Source organism: Pocillopora verrucosa, chromosome 5 (assembly GCF_036669915.1).
Source record: "Pocillopora verrucosa isolate sample1 chromosome 5, ASM3666991v2, whole genome shotgun sequence".
Lineage (NCBI taxonomy): Eukaryota > Metazoa > Cnidaria > Anthozoa > Scleractinia > Pocilloporidae > Pocillopora > Pocillopora verrucosa.
Genome location: NC_089316.1, coordinates 8,213,304 through 8,231,098, shown reverse-complemented (window position 1 = coordinate 8,231,098; position 17,795 = coordinate 8,213,304). Strand labels below are relative to the sequence as shown.

General features: G+C 37.1%; 2 protein-coding genes and 1 long non-coding RNA gene across 4 annotated transcripts; 2 read left to right on the top strand and 1 right to left on the bottom strand.

The window, feature by feature from the left end:
- The first annotated feature begins 308 nt into the window (after positions 1-308).
- On the top strand, positions 309-8,211 carry LOC131794649 (centromere protein U). Its single transcript, XM_059112180.2, has 12 exons — positions 309-415; positions 589-685; positions 1,161-1,461; positions 1,647-1,690; positions 2,023-2,152; positions 2,520-2,634; positions 3,135-3,213; positions 4,832-4,879; positions 5,600-5,661; positions 6,007-6,067; positions 6,618-6,710; positions 7,188-8,211. The coding sequence occupies exons 1-12, from the start codon at positions 315-317 to the stop codon at positions 7,296-7,298; spliced, it is 1,242 nt and encodes a 413-aa protein (XP_058968163.2). The 5' UTR covers positions 309-314; the 3' UTR covers positions 7,299-8,211.
- Positions 3,737-8,616, bottom strand: LOC136280934 (uncharacterized). Its single transcript, XR_010717477.1, has 4 exons — positions 8,402-8,616; positions 6,573-6,733; positions 5,801-5,884; positions 3,737-3,935 (listed from the first exon to the last, which is right to left on the bottom strand). It is a non-coding gene; the product is annotated as an uncharacterized lncRNA (long non-coding RNA).
- A 215-nt stretch (positions 8,617-8,831) lies between these two features.
- Positions 8,832-16,855, top strand: LOC131794657 (core histone macro-H2A.1-like). Of its 2 annotated transcripts, none has more exons than XM_059112191.2 (7): positions 8,832-9,171; positions 11,313-11,552; positions 12,238-12,324; positions 12,515-12,605; positions 13,270-13,359; positions 13,844-14,018; positions 14,750-16,855. In XM_059112191.2, the coding sequence occupies exons 1-7, from the start codon at positions 8,887-8,889 to the stop codon at positions 14,910-14,912; spliced, it is 1,131 nt and encodes a 376-aa protein (XP_058968174.1). In that variant the 5' UTR covers positions 8,832-8,886; the 3' UTR covers positions 14,913-16,855. The 2 variants fall into 2 exon arrangements, with proteins under 2 accessions (XP_058968174.1, XP_058968173.1); XM_059112190.2 differs by having other exon boundaries at positions 14,747-16,855.
- Positions 16,856-17,795: the final 940 nt, after the last annotated feature.

Sequence of the window (17,795 nt, the reverse complement as noted above, 5' to 3'; positions counted from 1 at the left end):
GGCTAGCCTGGATTTCTAAATTTCGAGTTAAACAAAATAAATTCCACATACCCATTCCTTAGGTTTTACCATCTAATCTCTGTGTTGAATTTGTGATAAATTGCTTTGAGAACATTTCTTGGTGTCTCTTAGCTTTCTACAGGTGAAGAAGTCAAGTGAAAATGAATTCGTAGCAGAGAGAATCGCGTCCTGTCGAATTTTATATAGTTTATACTTAGTTGACACTTTCGCCAAAGCTTAGCACGGTATGCGAGCCTAGATAGCTAGATTGGCCGTCAATAGATTGGGTACGAAAAACACGTAAAACACTAAAAATGGCGGCAGAACTTGAAGATGCTCGTGATCACCTCTCTCAAAACACTAGAGCATCCGTTCGTTTCACGAGACAAGCTGGATTGGAAAGGAGAAGGCCTTCGTAAGTTCATCAGCGTTACTTATATTGTAATAATCTAAGTTGACGTTCTGACTCGTGGTATAAATGGGAAAAACGCGAAGAAAGCTTGATCGATTCGAAGTTGTATGAGAAGTCGATTTTAGTGAACTCTCCTTCTAGCAAATCATTTAAACCGTGGTGTTATCTTTGTCTAGAAAGCGTCAAACTACATTAAGAAGCTTCAAGATTAATACAAACTGGAGAGATCGGTCAACGCAAGTCGCCACCACTACAACTGCCATTTCAAGTCAGGTGAGCAAAATGTGTAATTATTATTATCAACATCTGTATCGTCTTTACTTTATGGATCAATTGGTCTCCAACTAGCACTGACGAAGGGCCAACGCTCGAAACGTCAGCTTTGAAACTATTAATGGTGGCTAATTTACGTTATCAACTCAGTTGATAATACCAAATTACCTTGTTATTGCCTCCCACCAACACGGCCTGTATAGTGTCATTTTTTACCTTAAGATCCAGTTTCTTAATCCTGTAACCCTAAGAATGACCAGCAACTAATTTCTCCTTACAGAAATTCTTCCGAATCGTTCATTAAGAACGTGAGAAAAAAGGAGATGATCGGTAACCTAAGAAGCTTTGATTGTTCAACAAATTCTCCCTGCCAGTACTAAAGGGATGTGTAAAGGAAATAGTATGGAGAATATAGATTCTAATGTAAAGGGGAAATAATTGCCTTATAGCATCCTTTGCTTCTGTTTTTCAAAAGGGATTGCCAGATGCACTTCCAAGTGGGCAAGAACTATCTCCAGTGCCACCAATACCAGATCAAGGCCCTCCAAAGAACTCAAGAGATTCATTGAGATCTCCTTTGATAGAAAGTCTGGTGGCCTCAAAATCAAATGTTACCCACCATCTTGAGGTTCTACAGGATAGTTCTCCCATTATCCCACGTCAAAGCAGTGTTTTAGCAGACCATGAGCAGGTGTTATTAGTTTCTCACTCTAGAACACCTGATGGAAGTCCAAGTTCAATTATATTGTACAGTTCAGAGGATGAAACTAAAACAGGTTTTTGTACCATTAATTATCTATGAATAAATTACCACAACTACCAGCTTTCTGTTTCCATCCAGTTTAAATTTTTATTTATGAACTTGTCTCTTTTTTTTCTTTTTTTTTAAATTCTTGTCTGTCAGCTATTTGCTGATCAGAAAACAAAGTGATAAAATTCTTGCTTTTATTTCTATCAACAGATCAAGGAAGCATGGTGAGAACTCCAAATCAATCTCCACAAAAGGTACAAGTAGACCAATTCAACCCTTTAACTCCCAAGATACAATGAATAATTCTCCCTACTGACTGCCATACTTTTTCTTGTAAGTTATACAGAAGAATTTAGTCTTATTTCAAAACAACACCCTCTAACTGATAAGTTTGTCTGTTCTTGTAACCTTTTTACAAGACTATCAATTGGAATTGCAAGGAGAAGTTGCATTTAATCTTTTCTGAGAATTATATGATTGACATAAGTCAGCTACTTATGTATATAATTAAGCTATTTAATTTTTATGATATTACTCACAGTCTTGTAGATTATCAACAAAAAGTTTTCATTTTTTTTATTTGCAGTTTTTATCAGACAAGACTCCTGTTTCAGGTCCTGTTGCATTTAAGACAAGAAATAGCAGAAAGAGAAAAGGAAAAGTAGCTGAACCAACAGGAGATGAGGAGATGGAATCCTTAGAAAATGAATACAGAAGTGAGAAGAAACCTCTCTCCAATTATTGACACATTTTTTGGAACACTCACTGTCTCAAATTTAGAAGAAAATGTCATAAGGCATATTAAACTCCAGATTAAATGAAGATCTAAGTTAATTAAAAGAATCTTCAACTTATAAAAAATAATTCTTTGTTTGCAGATTTGTATATCAGGTCATATTTACGAGAACAATGACAAACTTAAAATGGACAACATATTTTTTTTGCAATATACTAATTGCCCTATGCTATAGTACAAGTCTGTTTGTGCCTAAAACTCATGCAAGTGTGGTTGCATGCTTCCTCTTACTAGAGCTGCTGGTTTGATCTTCTGTTAATTCACCAATTATGGTTTGTTTCTTTTAGAAAATAACTTTGTGAGATTGTTTAATGCTGATCATGGAAGAAAAAAGAGAATGTCAGAGATAACAGATCTTGATGTTATTCTTACTGCTGTTGAGGAAGAAGCCTTGGAAATCAGGTGCTGAAATAAGAATGCTAGTCACTCTTGAGGGGTCAAAGGGTTATTAACCCTTTACACTCTAACATCAGTATGCATATTCTCCATACTGTTCTTTATACATTTCCTAAGGTGCTGACAAGGAGAATTTGTTTAACAATCAAGGGCTTCAATTAGTTGGTGATGATTTCCTTGATTCTCTTGACCCTAACCCTTTAAGTCCCACTAGTGACCAAGACAGAATTTCTCCTTACAATATCAGTACAATATCAAGCAGACAAGTGGCGAGAATAAAGATAAATATCAATTAGGGGATTATTGGTTGATCCAATTTCAAATTCTCCAAAGTAGCAACACATAAATTGTATGGCAGACAGTGAGGAGAATTACTAATGAAATCTTGGGAGTTGAAGGGTTAATGTATGCTTCAGGGGTGATATTGTAAAGAAAAATTAGATGCTAGTCAGTCCTAGGAGTCAAAGGGTTATTAAAGAATTTCCATGATGTATATATTTTGATAGGAACAATATTGAGACAACATCTGGGAAGCAAGCCATAAAAGAACTCTTCATACAAATGAGAAAAACATTCAGTGAAACTGTAAGTTACACTTCGAGTATTTGATACCATGAAACTAAGGTTGCTTGGTTATGCAGTTAATTTAGTGTTGACAACTGAGTTGAAAACGTAAATTGGCCACCATAACAGGTAAAAAAAGCTGATGTTTTGAGTGTTAGCCTTTTGTCAGAGCAATAGACAAAGGGCTAACACTCAAAACGTCAGTTTCTTTTACCCTTTATGGTTGTTCAAACTTAATGACCTATTATACTCTCCCACCAACGCAGCACCACAGTTTCTTTAGAAACTTACCCCCTTTATTGCTTGGTTATGGTTGAACTTGTCTAGAACAGTGTGTAGTTATTATTCATAGCCATGTGCAATGCTTTTTTAGTGGTTTTAATGTTTTCTTTCTTTAAAATTTTCAGTTTTTTATGTAATAACTTTTAACCCTTTACACCCTAACATCAGTATGCATATTCTCCATACTGTTCTCAATAAATTTCCTAAGGCGCTGACAAGGAGAATTTGTATAACAATCAAGGGCTTCTTAAGTTGGTGATCATTTCCATTATTCTCAAGATCTTAAATGAATAATTCGGAAGTGTTATTGTCAGGAGAAACTAGATGCTGGTCACTCTTAGGGTTTAAAAGGTTAGATAACTATTGACAGAGGTTCACCAAGCCTGTATCTGCAGTACAAATATAATATAAAACCTGAGCTTGGGATGATCCATACCTTTGTCTGTGTCTTGTATTCCACACTATTATCGAAAACAGAGAAAAATGGTTGTGTTTAGTTTTAAAGTTTTTCTGATTTCTTCCCCCCCCCCCCTCCTTTGAAAATAAAACCTCTAAATGTAGGTTGTAGTTTAAATTGTGCAGGTTACCGTGTTCTTTGGCGAAACACTTTAACCATTTAACTCTCATGAGTGACCAAAGCAGAATTTCTCCTTACATTATCAATACAAAATCAAGAAGACAAGTGATGAGAACCAAGAAAAGTATCAATTAGGAGATTATTAATAGATCCAATACCAAATTCTCAGAATTAACATCTGAAGAATTGTATAGCAGACAGTAAGGAGAAATTCTAATTAGATCTTGCGAGTTAAAGGGTTAAGATAAAACTTTCACGATACCTCTCTCCACCAAGGAGTTAAAATGAGTACCAGTGAAGTGTCAGGGAAGCCTGATGAAATGCTGGGGGGGGGGGGGTAGGGGAGGGTAAACTTCTGATGGACTGGCATCCCATCCAGGGGGGAGTATTATTAACACTCCCAGTTGCTCATGCTACAGCTGGATGGACTACTTGGCTTGAGTATGGGGTAAATAAAACTCGGGTCAAAATTCATGGAATTAAACTAGTTTGGTATCATTTCTTTGTTGTCCAATGCACATCATGATGACCCCCAAATGAAGTTAAATTAAAAATAAAACTACTTTGAAATCATACTTTTTCACAAATATATCATATTAGATATTTTTAATAATTTTATTCCTGAGTATTTTAACATGTTTTGCTGTAAGTTGAGGCTCTATATTTTAACTCACACTACAAATAAGTGTTCAGTTATTTACAATTTTGCCAAAAATACTCAGTTACAGTACATAATTATGAAACCATGTATGGTAAGATTATCTTGTTGTTATCTTGCAGATTGATATTCACAGAGAAAACCAAATGTTAAAGGCCAACCTGAGAAAGGTTTAACTGTTAAGTTTAATTTCAATTTTAGTATTCTGAGGAAACCTAGTACTTCAAGGGTCTTTACTCAAGGTGGAAAAACCAGCCATCTCCAATCTTATAAAAGATAATGATGATGATAATGATGATGATCATAATTATAATATAGTGACTATTATTCATCATAGTTGTTACCATTATAATAAAATACTCGATGATCAATCCTTTCCACCCCAACATCAGTAAAGATATTCTCTATACTGTTCCCCATACATTCACTAAGGTGCTGACTAGGAGAATTTATGTGAAAGTCAACAGCTTCTTCAGCTGCTGATAATTTTCTTTATTCTCATGACCTTGCTGCATGATTCAGGGGTGATATTGTAAGGAGAAATTAGATGCTTGTCACTCTTAGGAATAAAAGGGTTAAAAGATATTTTCTTTTGTTTCAAGTTTTGCATGCTTCAGAATAGTTCCCTATGTTTTTTAGTTCACCCTTTGACATAAATGATCAGATTTTTTTAACATTTTCTGCCTGATAAGTTTGGGTATTCTCATTACCTGTTTGCAGGATATTATGTATGTATATTATAGGGAGAAGTTCATTCAATCACTTCTGGGAGTTACAGGGTTAACACTGAAATGGCTACTGTTTGGTGCACTTAATTGATCAGTTGATTATCATGAATTTTAAATTGATAATTTGATATACTACTTTCTCATTCAAATGTTATCTTACAGGCAAAATCCAAAGTTAACAAATTACGCAAGGATCTCTTAAGTGTGCAGCAAAAAAGATCAAGGTATGCACTTTTAATTTAAATCTACTAACACATCAATTCTTCACTGCTTGAGAACTTAACCCTTTACACCCCAACACCAAAATGCATATTCTCCATACTGTTTTATATAAATTTTCTATGAGACTGGTAAGGAGAATACCTCTAACAATCACATGCTTCTTTGGTAAATGATCATTTCCTGTATTTCCTTGACCCTCAGTTGATGTTTGATTCAGCATTGACACTGTAAGGAAAAATAAGATGATAAAGAAATAATTTTTGTGAAAAGTTCAGAGGCCAGGATCATGAATATGAGGAATATCCCCAAGGTGTCTCAAACCCAAGATCTCTTTGTCTCATCTGCAGGATCTTGTTGAAAATTGAACAAGAGGAAAAGAAAGTGCAACAAAATCAGGAGAGACAGAAGGTAATTAATTGTAAAGGAGAACTAAAATATTATCAAAAAGAGAGATTTTTGAAACATGTACAATGTAATTTGTGTGTCTCAAAAGTTAGAAACAATCAGTCTAGCATGTGGAATTAAATGTTCATTAACCATTTGCACCGTAACATGAGCATGAATATTCTCCATACTGCTCTCTGTCCATTTCCTGTGGTACTAACAAAGAGAGTTTGTTTACCGATCAAGAGCCTCTTAAGTTGGTGATCGTTCCCTTTATTCTTGTGAACTTAATGTTTGATTTAAGGGTCATATTGTCAGGAGAAACTGAATACTGATCACTCTTAGACGTTAAAGGGTGGATGATGGATAATACGTATATGTTAAGAAAGTGGTTTTATGAAAACAGGGTAGCTTTTGTTTGCATGCTAGAAATTCCTAACAGTAACTTTTGGAACCACCCAAGGTGTTTACATTTGTTTCTGAAGTTTAAAAATCCATTTACTACATGTTAACTTTTTAACTTTTATACCTTTTTAGATAACACCATAAAAGTGATATCCTTTAATTTCTTCAGGCCCTGGAAGATTTCAGCTCTTTTCTTGTCGACCTTGAGGCATTACAAAATGAGTGCAGAAAAGAGATGTCCTCAAAGAAGGCATCCACACAAGTGAGTGAACTCTCATCATTTCCCTTAAATGAAAATGAACTGGATAAAACCTTGTACTGAAAAATGATTCCATAGTTTTACCAACAATTTTTAACCCTTTAACTCCCAGAAGTGATTAACATCTAACTTCTCCCAGCAATATCCATACATTATCCAGCCAACTGGTAATGAGAATATTCAAACATATCCATTAGAAGTTGTCGTCTTGATCTAATACCAAATTCTTGTAACTAATTTAAAAGGAAATATGTAATAGCTGGAGGGGGGAATTGACTATCAGATCTTGGGAGTTAAAGGGTTAAATAAATGAGTTAACTGTGATCAATCCACCAACCTTTAGTGTAATTTTACTGGGGACAAGTCCATTTTTCAGAATTCTTATCATTAGAGGCCAAGACATTGAGTTTCTATGTAAATTTGGAGTTTTCATTTACAATCCTTTAGTTAAATGAAATTTGTTTTTAATTTCTGTTTCAGGACTATGGGTCATGTGACAACCTTCCAAGTCTGCTTATTGAAGGGCACAGTTCATTAACAGCTGCTACTCAGCTTAGATCTATCAATGAGCTTTTGAAGCAAAGACAATGATAAGTGTCTATTAATTTGATTACAAGACAAATATTTGTGCAAATAAACATGAAGAAAAAAATTTTAAGACAAGGTTTTAAAATATGTCTGATTACTGAGTCAAACCTAAATTTGTTCAGTAACCATAATTATGCCATGCTACTTATTCTTTGAACCAAAAAATTGTAAATAGAGTTAAAAAAAAAAAAAGAAGAAGCTGACCAAAAGTGGTCTGTCTTCCCCAGTAAAGTCTGTCACTTATTGAGTCAAAAGAAATAAGCAAAAAATGATGAGTTAGCACCATTTGAACTCTGGGAGCCCCTCACAGATTCCATGCTGCTCCAATGTATCTTTTACTAATTTCTACTGACTTGCATGATGGACTTTGCTGGAGGTATTTGTTGAAAGAAAAAAACTTGAACATTTCTCCATCACCCATCAAATATTTTATAATATTGAATTCTTGTACAGCACGATTACTATATTGTATGTGACCATCAAATTGCATGAAAATAAGATTGGTGTTTAGAGACAAACATAAATCATGCTGTTATAAATATTCCAATGAATGCCAGTAGTTCTTTACTAGGAAGAATGATTATCAAGTGACTTCTTTCTGTCCTCTGCAATAGATAAATTTTCTTTGGATCAGATCAAATAAATACTAAAAATTATTCTTCTGAATGGCTTACAGGCACATTACAAAAATTCACTTTAACTTTATGTTAAAGCAATGAACCACTTTAACCCCTTCACTCCCAAAGGTGATGAACATGTAACTTCTCCCTATGATATTCATACATTATCCAGAAAACAGGTGTTGAGAATACTCAAACTTATCAGGTATAGTTTGTTATCTTGATCTAATACCAAATTCTTATAACTGATTTACAAGTGAATGTATAGCAGCTGGAGGGGAGGGTTAACAGCTAGATCTGGGAATTTTAAGGGTGATACGCTCTATTTCTGAATGGTTCAGTGGTACACTGTAATATTTCATATCACCTGAAAAGTTAAAGCAAAAAAAACAAAAACAAAAACATGTTGAAATCAAGTATCAAAAATCATTAATATACTAGGGACTTTATTCTTGAAAATTATCAATTACACCTTGCCTTAATTACCTGTCTCCATCTTATTCCTTTGTTCTCCCTGATCCTGTTGATTCCTGGCAGAATATGCATATTAATTATGTCTGAGTTTTAAACAACAATAAAAATTTTTTGTCTAGCAAGTGGGTCCACGTACAACAACAAAAACAACAAATCTTTTTTCTGGAGTAGACTTAATTTTTCCAAGTCTGCACAAAAGAAAGATTTACAGTCTGCTTGCTTGTGGTAGTAACTTTTCTTTTTCGCTTTTGTCTCTCAACTCTTTTTAATCGAAGTTACTCTCATTAACCTTTCAATCTTGGTTAAAAAAACTCACCTGATTCTTTGTTCGAAACAGACGCCACGCGCACCTGAGAAGGACGCAGTCCCAAATATGGTAGGAAACTTTAGTGGCTTCTTGTCTGTGATTGGTTACTTAGCGGCTTGACAGACAACGCCAAGCTAGCACACACTTCACTCATCCCCCTTGCAACTTGTGTGTGTTTCTTGGATCCAACATGTCGGGCCGCGGTGGGAAACAAGCGAAGAGGGCGAAAGCAAAATCTAGGTCAGCCAAGGCAGGCCTACAGTTTCCTGTGAGCCGAGTTCACCGTTACTTGCGCCAGACGACTCATCATTTCCGCATCGCGTCGGGTGCGCCAGTTTACCAAGCAGCTGTAATGGAATACTTGACTGCTGAGATCTTAGAACTCGCAGGAAACGCGGCGCGTGATAATAAGAAAACTAGAATAATTCCGCGGCATATTTTGCTGGCCGTGGCCAACGATGAAGAACTGCATCAGGTTAGTGTTCTATTTAAATTTTTTTGGTTTGATATGTAGCACTACATCGTATGTTCTATTGTTAGTGGAGGTATAACTTTTTGATGCTATCGGTGCACGGTTCGTACCCATACCTGCGTTTCTTTGTGACATTCGAACAGATGATCTCTCGAAGGAGAGCGGTTTTAAAATTCGTTGTTCCTTATGGAAGCTTGGTATCTTACTGTGTCTAGCATTCAAAGGAAATCTTACAAACACGGTCGCAAGTGTGCAAAAGTAACGATTTATACTTTAGTGTGAAGGGACCAAGTTTTACTAAAGCTTGATCAGCACATGAAATCATAAACACAGCCTGCCAACCGAACAGCTGTGAAACCGCGTTGTTGAGCAGACGCGTTCACTTTCTATGCCCGTGTTAATTTGATCGCTTAAAAGAAAAGTCATACCTTTTTATGCGCGGTAGTTATTTCGCCTCGTTTCACTTTCGTTTGATCCTAAACAAATCTTACTTCTATACAGTACCGCTTCACGCGTGTTTATTGACTGGTGCCTTATTCATAGACACACCACTTTCCATATTATAGCAAGAAAGGAGAGTTTGTGAGTGTTATTTCCCATCCTTCGAGGACTTCTTTGTGATTTTGATACCAAGTATTCACAGGTATTCAATAATTACTCATGAGAAATTTGTTCTTCCACGAATTTGTGTGACCTCGTACAAGTTAGAAATTCATGTCGGTATTGGTCTGCGGGCTAAGGATCGCTTCCGGTGGACTGATCGTGGTACATATACGAAGGAACTAATAAACTTGAATGGGAGCAAATTACTTTTTTTCCTCTTGCTATTTTGGAAAACTGAAAGGTAACCAAAAAATCTTGTGAATGCTGAAGCCACCTCTAGGAGAATTTCTGAGAGCTTATACATTCAGGATTGTCATTCATTTCTTGGCTTTCGAACATGTAACTGCTCAGTTTATAGCGGAGCTCACAGAGTGTAGCCCCATCATTTTACAAAATAGTAGTAACCCATCAAGCTGAAAAAATTTGGATGTACGACCATACAACCATACGACCATACAAGGTGCTACTTTTAACATGCGTGGTCAACTGTACTGCGGGCACACCAATGCCACAGCCTTGTCCAGTAGTCCAGTGGTCAGTGCACTGGGCTCCGAGTCAGATGACCTGGGTTCTAGTCCTGGCAGGGTTAAGGCATTGTACCCTTGAGATGTGCAAAAAAATAAAAATGCGAGCTCTGCTTTTAGGCTTGGCTAAATCTTTATATTATTGAGTATTGAAACAAGCTTATCTAACCTAAACTCATCATTACAAATGGTGATTGAAATGTCTGTACCCAAATCACAAACACTGTAACAAAGACCTGCTTCCTGACTCCCCTCAGCAACTACTAGTGCAATGGTGTATTTGATGTATTGGGTCAATGTCAACATTTGAACAACTGTGCACATACCCCTAACTTGTTAATATATAGATTTGGCCAAGCCTTAAAGGGGAGCTCGCATTTTTTTTTTCCCCGCATGTCTCAAGGGCACGACACCTTGCCCCGGCCAGGACTAGAACCCGGGTCATCTGACTCAGAGCCCAGTGCACTGACCACTGGACTACTGGACAAAGCTGTGGTGTTGGCGTGCCCACAGTACAGTTGTTCACGCATGTTAAAAGTAGCACCTTGTATGGTCATACATCCAAATTTTTTCAGCTTGATGGGTTACTACTATTTTCTATAATTATGGGGCTATGCTCTGTGAGCTCTGCTATCAGTTGACTGTTATTGGGTCAGGGGAGGAGTAGGTGCGCAGTTCTCTAGATAATGATTTTGATCTGATATATCCTTAAAGGGACCTTGAATTCTAGAGTTAACCCCCAAGAGTAACAAGCATCTAATTTCTCCTTACAATATCTCCCCTGAATTAAACATTTATACCATGAGAGTAAAGGAAATGGTCACCAACTAAAGAAACTCTGGATTGTTAGACTAACTCTCCTTGTCAGCACCATAGTAAATCTACAGAGAACAGTATGGAGAATATGAATTCTGATGCAAGGTTGTAAAGGGTTGATATGGCTTGTTGATTAACCAAACTGAAAAGCTTTGTTATATTTGTTGTTTACCAAAGTGAGGTGTATCTTAATTTTACCAGTTGTTGAAAGGCGTGACAATTGCATCTGGAGGAGTCCTCCCTAATATTCACCCGGAACTTTTGAAGAAAAGAAAAGGTGGGAAACTAGTACCACCAGATGAAATAAAACCAAAGCATCCAAAGACAATATCAGCACCCAAACCATCCACATCAGGGAAGAAAATGGCAAGTCCAGCAAAGAAAGCACCCTCGCCTGCCAAGAAAGCACCTATTTCTCCTGCTAAAGGGAAAAAGAAAGGGGTAAGTCAAGGTATCTTTCATCTTTACGGCAGGATTTTCCGTAAGAGGCTGATAAGGTGGGAGTAGTCCAGTAGTAGGCATGAAGATGAGCACTCTTAGCTTGTTGATGTAGGGATTTCAATATCTTTTTCCATTGTGGCTGCCAATCATTGGTGTAACAGGCAGCTGTACCTATAGAAGGAGTTATCGAGGAAACCCAAAATTAGAGCATTCTCAAAGGCTAAACAGTGAGCAGTTAGATTTCCTCAGGCAGCGATAGATGTGCAGCCAGTGAGTGGCTTTTAGTGAAGCTCCTGTGATAGCATGAGTCCCTAATTTAGCCTCTCAAAATTTAAGCCTCTTGAAATACATTCTCTGCACTTTGGAGTAAGAATTGTCTTTATGCAATGGAGGGCTTCTCACCATATGTAGTAGTATGTCTGAATGATCAAAGAATAGAGAAACAGGAAGTATTGCTAAAATTACTCAGAATTTAGGCAACAATATTTAGTTTTGGTGTTTTTGTTTAACAATCAATAGCTTTTTGAGTTCACAACCATTTCTTTTAATGGAGAAACTAGATGATGATCATTGAAGTAGTGTTCCAGTTTGTGTTCTTTCATCCTGGACATCTTTACGTCTCTTAGTCTTCTTCCTTTTTAATTTGCCTAACATATTTTTAATATCACTGTGATATTATTTTCAGCCTGCTCCAAGAAAAGGAGCCGACAAATCTTCTTTAGGTGCAGGAGTTACTGTTCTTTCAGAGAAAACTCTTTTCTTGGGCCAAAAGGTAAGTGTTACAGAAGATGATTTGACTGGTACAGCCATGAGGAAGGCTTCATGGTTCTTTCTACAATGTGTATTGCCTCTCATTCCTTCCTTTGACACAGTTAGTAGTTTTCTAGGCTCCAAGATCATCTACTGCTAGTTTTAAGCATGTTAAGGATTGTTATTAATTGAATTGTTTTCTCTTGTTTTAGTTAACAGTGATTCAGTGTGATATTGCAATAGTGGAGGCAGATGCTTTAGTACACCCAACTAATGCATCATTTTATCTCGGTGGTGAAGTAGGTTCGTGCTTAAATCTTGTTCTTGCCTTTTTAGACCTGGGATATCACTTCATTGGTACTCAATGCTAATTGATCTCTCTTTATAATGTTAGTACAATATCAAGCAGACAAGTGATGAGAATAAAGAAGAATATCAATGAGGGCATGATTAGTTGATCCACTACCAAATTCTCTGAACAAACACGGGGAGAATGGTGTGGCAGACAGTAAGGAGAAGAAAAAATGATATCTTGGGAGTGAAAGAATTAAACTCCTTTACACCCTAATGTTTGCATACATGTATATTCTCCATACTGTTCTCTATACATTTCCTGAGGTGCTAATGAAGAGAATTTGTTTAACAATCAAGAGCTACTTTAGTTGGTGATCATCTCCTTTACTCTCATACCCTTAAGAAATTAGTTGCTAGTCACTGTTAGGCAAAGACTGTTGCAAATGACAGGAAATAAAGAAGATCAATTGTTGTACTAAGTAACTGGTATCATAGGTCTCAATTTGCTAGCTTCCATTCAGTTGAGAAAGCTGATGGAATTTCACCAAAATTATCAATGATTAATTCGTTTTCACTCAACCATATTAGAAGTTTTTTTTCTTTTGTTGTTGTTAGGAATGGGATGATTTCAAATGTGCCTAACAATTATTTTTGATGCTGCATTGATTTTCAGGTTCGGCTCTTGAGAAAGCTGGTGGAAGTGAGTTTAAGGAGGAGGTCAAAAAACTCTCTGAATCTCATGGACCATTAGAACTAGCAACAGGTATGTTTTAACACCTCTTAATCAGTCCAGCTCAAACACAGATAATATTCTTTTAGCTCCCATTTGAACAAAGTCAGATACACTTGCTAACACAACTCTTTTCTGGCAGGGATTGTGGTTCAAACTTTGGTTCTTGCAAATTGAAAAATTTGCCTTCTAGTAACTTTTACTTATAGTTTGGGCAAAATTGCATTCTGTGGTTCAGATTTGGTCAGCTGATGCAACTGTTTGTTATGCATATTCCATACTGTTCTCTATACAATTCCTAAGGTGCTGACAAGGAGAATTTGTTTGAAAAATACAGAGCTTCGTTAGTTTGTGATCATCTTCCTTCTTCTCATAACTGTAATGTTTGAGTTGGGTTGATGCAGTAAGGAGAAATTATATGCTAGTCACTCTTAGGGGTTTAAGAGCCAATGTCACTTGTAAGTGATCAACACTCCCATTTCTGACAGACAGTTTTTTTTTTATATTTCTTCATTAGCGGCTATCTGCGATGGACATAACTTTCCAGCGCAGTATGTGATCCATGTTCATAGCCCACCTTGGGAAAATGATTCTTCAGTTGAAAATCTCGAGAAAGCTGTTAAAAGTGTGTTGACATTGGCTGATGAGAAGAACATCAAATCTATTGCTATCCCCTCTATTGGCAGTGGATCGTAAGTATTTTTTCAAGTATTGATATTGCATTTTTGACTTAAAAACTTGTGAAAGTCATCACAAATTTATTCCTGAATGCTCCTGATTTTACGACTGCGTGAAATTTTCTTTAAAATATTTTCCATTGCAACAGGTAAAAAGTGTTTTTATCACTGAAGGTCCTTCTTAATTCCAACAGTGAATGGACTTTCAAAGTTGATTCAAATTATGCAGCTATTGGAGAAACACAGTTTAACAAAGGCAGGGTTCTCAATAAGTCAGGAAGTAGATGGCTAGCTTCTTGGACTAGATGGCTGACAATCTGAGATTCTTTCATGGGTCTCATGGTATGCTTCCATACAAAATATCATATTTGAAATGCGGAGACTCTGAAATGTTTTTCTATGCACTCTTTCTGGAGGTAAACCCAAAGCAAAATGGTAGTTTCTTGGCTTGGTAGACACCTGCCAGTAAGAGATTGGAAGTACTTGTTAAATTACTGTGTATTTTTTTGTGGAATGCAAAGACAAATTTTTAAGAAATAGGTCTCCCCACAGCAGTGGTGCTGAGAGGAGAAATTATATGTTAGTCAATAAGAGGTTAGTTTGCAAATGCAAAAACAAGTTTCAATAAATTTGTCTCCCCACAGCAGGGGTGCTGTGAGGAGAAATTAGATATTAGTCACCCTAAGGGTTAAAGGATTTAACAGCCCATCTTAACTGTCTTTCTATTTTGTTTCTCCCGAAAGCAGCAACAACTTCCCGAAAGGCACAGCTGCACAGGCCATCCTGAAAGCCATCTCCAACTATTTTGTGTCCGTCATGGCGTCATCCCTGAAACAGATTTATTTTGTTTTAGATGACATGGAATCCATTGGAATTTACACCATGGAACTCGCACGTCTTGACTCCTAGGAATTGCTTACACATTTTGTCACATCTTTTTAGAATATTCCACTGTAAGAAATGATCAGGCGCAATTTGTGTCATCATCATCTTGTCTGCCTGTCATGTGCTGAATTTAGCTGTATTTTTTTTTTATATCTATACTTTCCACTCCTTAAAATCTGAGTGTTGATTCTTCTTATTAGCTTCCATACATTTCATTGTGTCAGTTTTGAAAAGTGAAGGTTACATCAAGATGAAACCATGACATCTATTTTTGCCAGTATTGTCATTACGTGTCCTTCTTAATAGTGTTGTAATGGAAATTTGCACTCTGAACACTTCAATTTTACTGACTGTTAGTAAAGCAGCATCTGAAAGTATCTGTTCCCTAGACCTGAGTAAAAGGATGGATGCCAAGGAAAATTGCCTCCATGTGCTGAGGGTGAGTTATTCCCCAAACCAGAGCAATATTTATTGTATGGAAACTGTAAAGGAGAATTAACGTTTGATGAAGTAATCGCCGTGGGGTTTCATATGCAATTTTAAACAAGCACATTTAACTTGCTCAAGGAGTCAAAATGGTTTACTGGTGACATAAATAGCATAGGTTAAGGCTCCAGTGAATCACATGTGGCCTTCCTCTGCCTTTGCAGATCATGTAGTACTATGTTTCAGTTGGGGGGGGGGGGGGTTTGACAAGGTCCCTATGATTTCAGGACGTACTTTATCCTCAATAAGTAAACATATTAGTCTAGGATTACTTATATACTCATCTTCTTGATCTCTTTAAGGATGGGGTGGGTAGTGGATCTCCACCCACTCCTCCCCCTGTTGTTAGTTTGTTACCGAATTACAAAGTCTGACATGGAGAAAATTATGCATGAGTTCAAGTTCTTTGTTAAGGTAGTTCCCTTTTGCGGGGATGTTCCGATATTTCTTGCTCTTAATCATTCCTCCCCAATATGTTGTGCTGTGATGAACATGTCAACTCTGAAGCAACCATGATCTGATTAGTAGTACTGCTTTCCAGTTTCCTTACATTTCCCCATAAGTTGGTGAGGAGTAAACGGTGTTATATATCACCCTAGCATTTCCTGCTGATAAAGTTCTCGTTTCTTATCACCTGTATGGTGCATAATTTGTCAAAATTGTAAAGAGAAGTTACGAGTTAATCTTATGTGGGAGTTAAAGAGTTAACAAAAGAGGGACAAAGAAATTGGAGGGGAGAGGAATGAGTAAGATCAAGTTAACCCTTTACCCCTTAACATCAGTATGCATATTCTCCATACTGTTCTTTATACATTTCCAAAGAGGCTGACAAGGAGAATTTGTGTAACAGTCAAGAGCTGTTTTAGTTGGTGATTATCTCCTCTGTTCTCATAACTTTATATTTGATTCAGAAGTAATATACTGGTAGTAAGGAGAAATAAGATGCTCGTCACTCTTAGGGGCGAAAGCGTTAAGTAAAGACAAAAACATTTTGAAGCAACCCTCCCCTTAGAGTCTGTTAGAAGTCAAGAGACCCTGTGACTTTGACGGGGAGGGTTTGGCCGCTTCGAAGTCTGTTGTTCCTTTCTGTGAAATATGTGTTGGAAAAAAAGTTAATTGAAACGTTAGTGAAAAACTAGACACCTTTTGAAGTAGATGAGATGGTTGTTACCAGTAAACCCTTCTGCTGAAGGCAGGAATGATGGGGTATTTGTAACTTTATTTTTATGAAATGTTTTTTCATGTGTTATAGCAGTGTATTCACTGGAAATTCTATTCAAAGTTCCTTGGAACTGACTTTTTGTTTCAAGTTGTTTGAAACTCACGTTTGCATGTGAAGCAACATTTGGAGATATTTTAAATCGTGTATTTTATTTTCACTTCTTTGTCAAAAGAAACGTAACATAGCGGTTCTTTGTTCTAAACAAGCGATTTGTGAGTGGTTTACAATCGAGAAGTAAAATCTCTCTGTTGGCGTGAAAGATCTTCTAATGTCTGGGATTTAATCAGTATATATTATCATTAATTCCCCCCACCAACCGGTATACATTTCATTCTGAATCTAGCTTGCAGAACAGGCGTAACTTTTTGCGTGTTAAGGCCTGGCCAAATGCATGCTACATACAAACGCAACAATTCAACGAAACATCTTGCAAAATTTTTGCGCGTAACGTGTTGCACACGTTTGGCCACCTTGTGGTAACATGTGGGATGTTGGATGGTGATGGATCAAGCTTAAAAATGATCACATTTTTGTTGCAACATTTTAGGATGTTGCAAGATGTTGCGCACATTTTCCCAGCTCCTTTGCACAATCCTACGATGTTACAAAATGTTGCATGCGTTCGACCGAGCCTTGACAGGCGAATAGAGACAAGCGCGAGGGGGGTCATTTCTCTTTCCGCGCTATTCTCCTCGCGCGTGACTCGCACTTCGTGCCGCCTTGCGCTTGCCTCAGTTCGGCTGAAAAACGCAAAAATATTACACCTATTCTGCCATTGTAGATAAGTGTTCATCACGAGGGAAAGCAACGGCCTCACTAAAGACCAGTTGTCAGGGGTCTAGCGCCTGTCACAATATCTCTTACCGCTGTCTGTTTAGCTTGCGAGCAGGCTCTCGTGATTGAGTATTCCTCGTCAAGTGTTTAGTGCATCTGCTTTTTTCTTTACTATATTATTTGGTTCTATCAACTAAGTTCATAATGTAAGGAAGACATCTGATTGACTATCCACGTGCTCGCGGGTGAATCTTGTGTTCTGATTGACTATCCGAACGAGAGAGGTGAGCCCACCTTGCCTGCTCGCGATTGCCTGCTTTGATTACGGATGGTAACATTAAAGGAAAAAAAAAAAACTCGGAGAGGACATACAAAGTTCATACTTTTTGGACAATGTCAGCAATAGAGTCACAAAAAGCGGCAGG

Excerpts from the sequence above, each read along its gene's own strand:
- LOC131794649 (XM_059112180.2), top strand. The coding sequence starts at position 315 with ATGGCGGCAGAACTTGAAGATGCTCGTGATCACCTCTCTCAAAACACT. Across the intron at positions 1,462-1,646 it reads AGAGGATGAAACTAAAACAG|ATCAAGGAAGCATGGTGAGA; the intron begins GTTTTTGTACCA and ends TTCTATCAACAG. Across the intron at positions 3,214-4,831 it reads GAAAAACATTCAGTGAAACT|ATTGATATTCACAGAGAAAA; the intron begins GTAAGTTACACT and ends GTTATCTTGCAG.
- LOC131794657 (XM_059112190.2), top strand. The coding sequence starts at position 8,887 with ATGTCGGGCCGCGGTGGGAAACAAGCGAAGAGGGCGAAAGCAAAATCT. Across the intron at positions 13,360-13,843 it reads ACCATTAGAACTAGCAACAG|CGGCTATCTGCGATGGACAT; the intron begins GTATGTTTTAAC and ends TTTCTTCATTAG. Across the intron at positions 14,019-14,746 it reads CCCTCTATTGGCAGTGGATC|CAGCAACAACTTCCCGAAAG; the intron begins GTAAGTATTTTT and ends TTCTCCCGAAAG.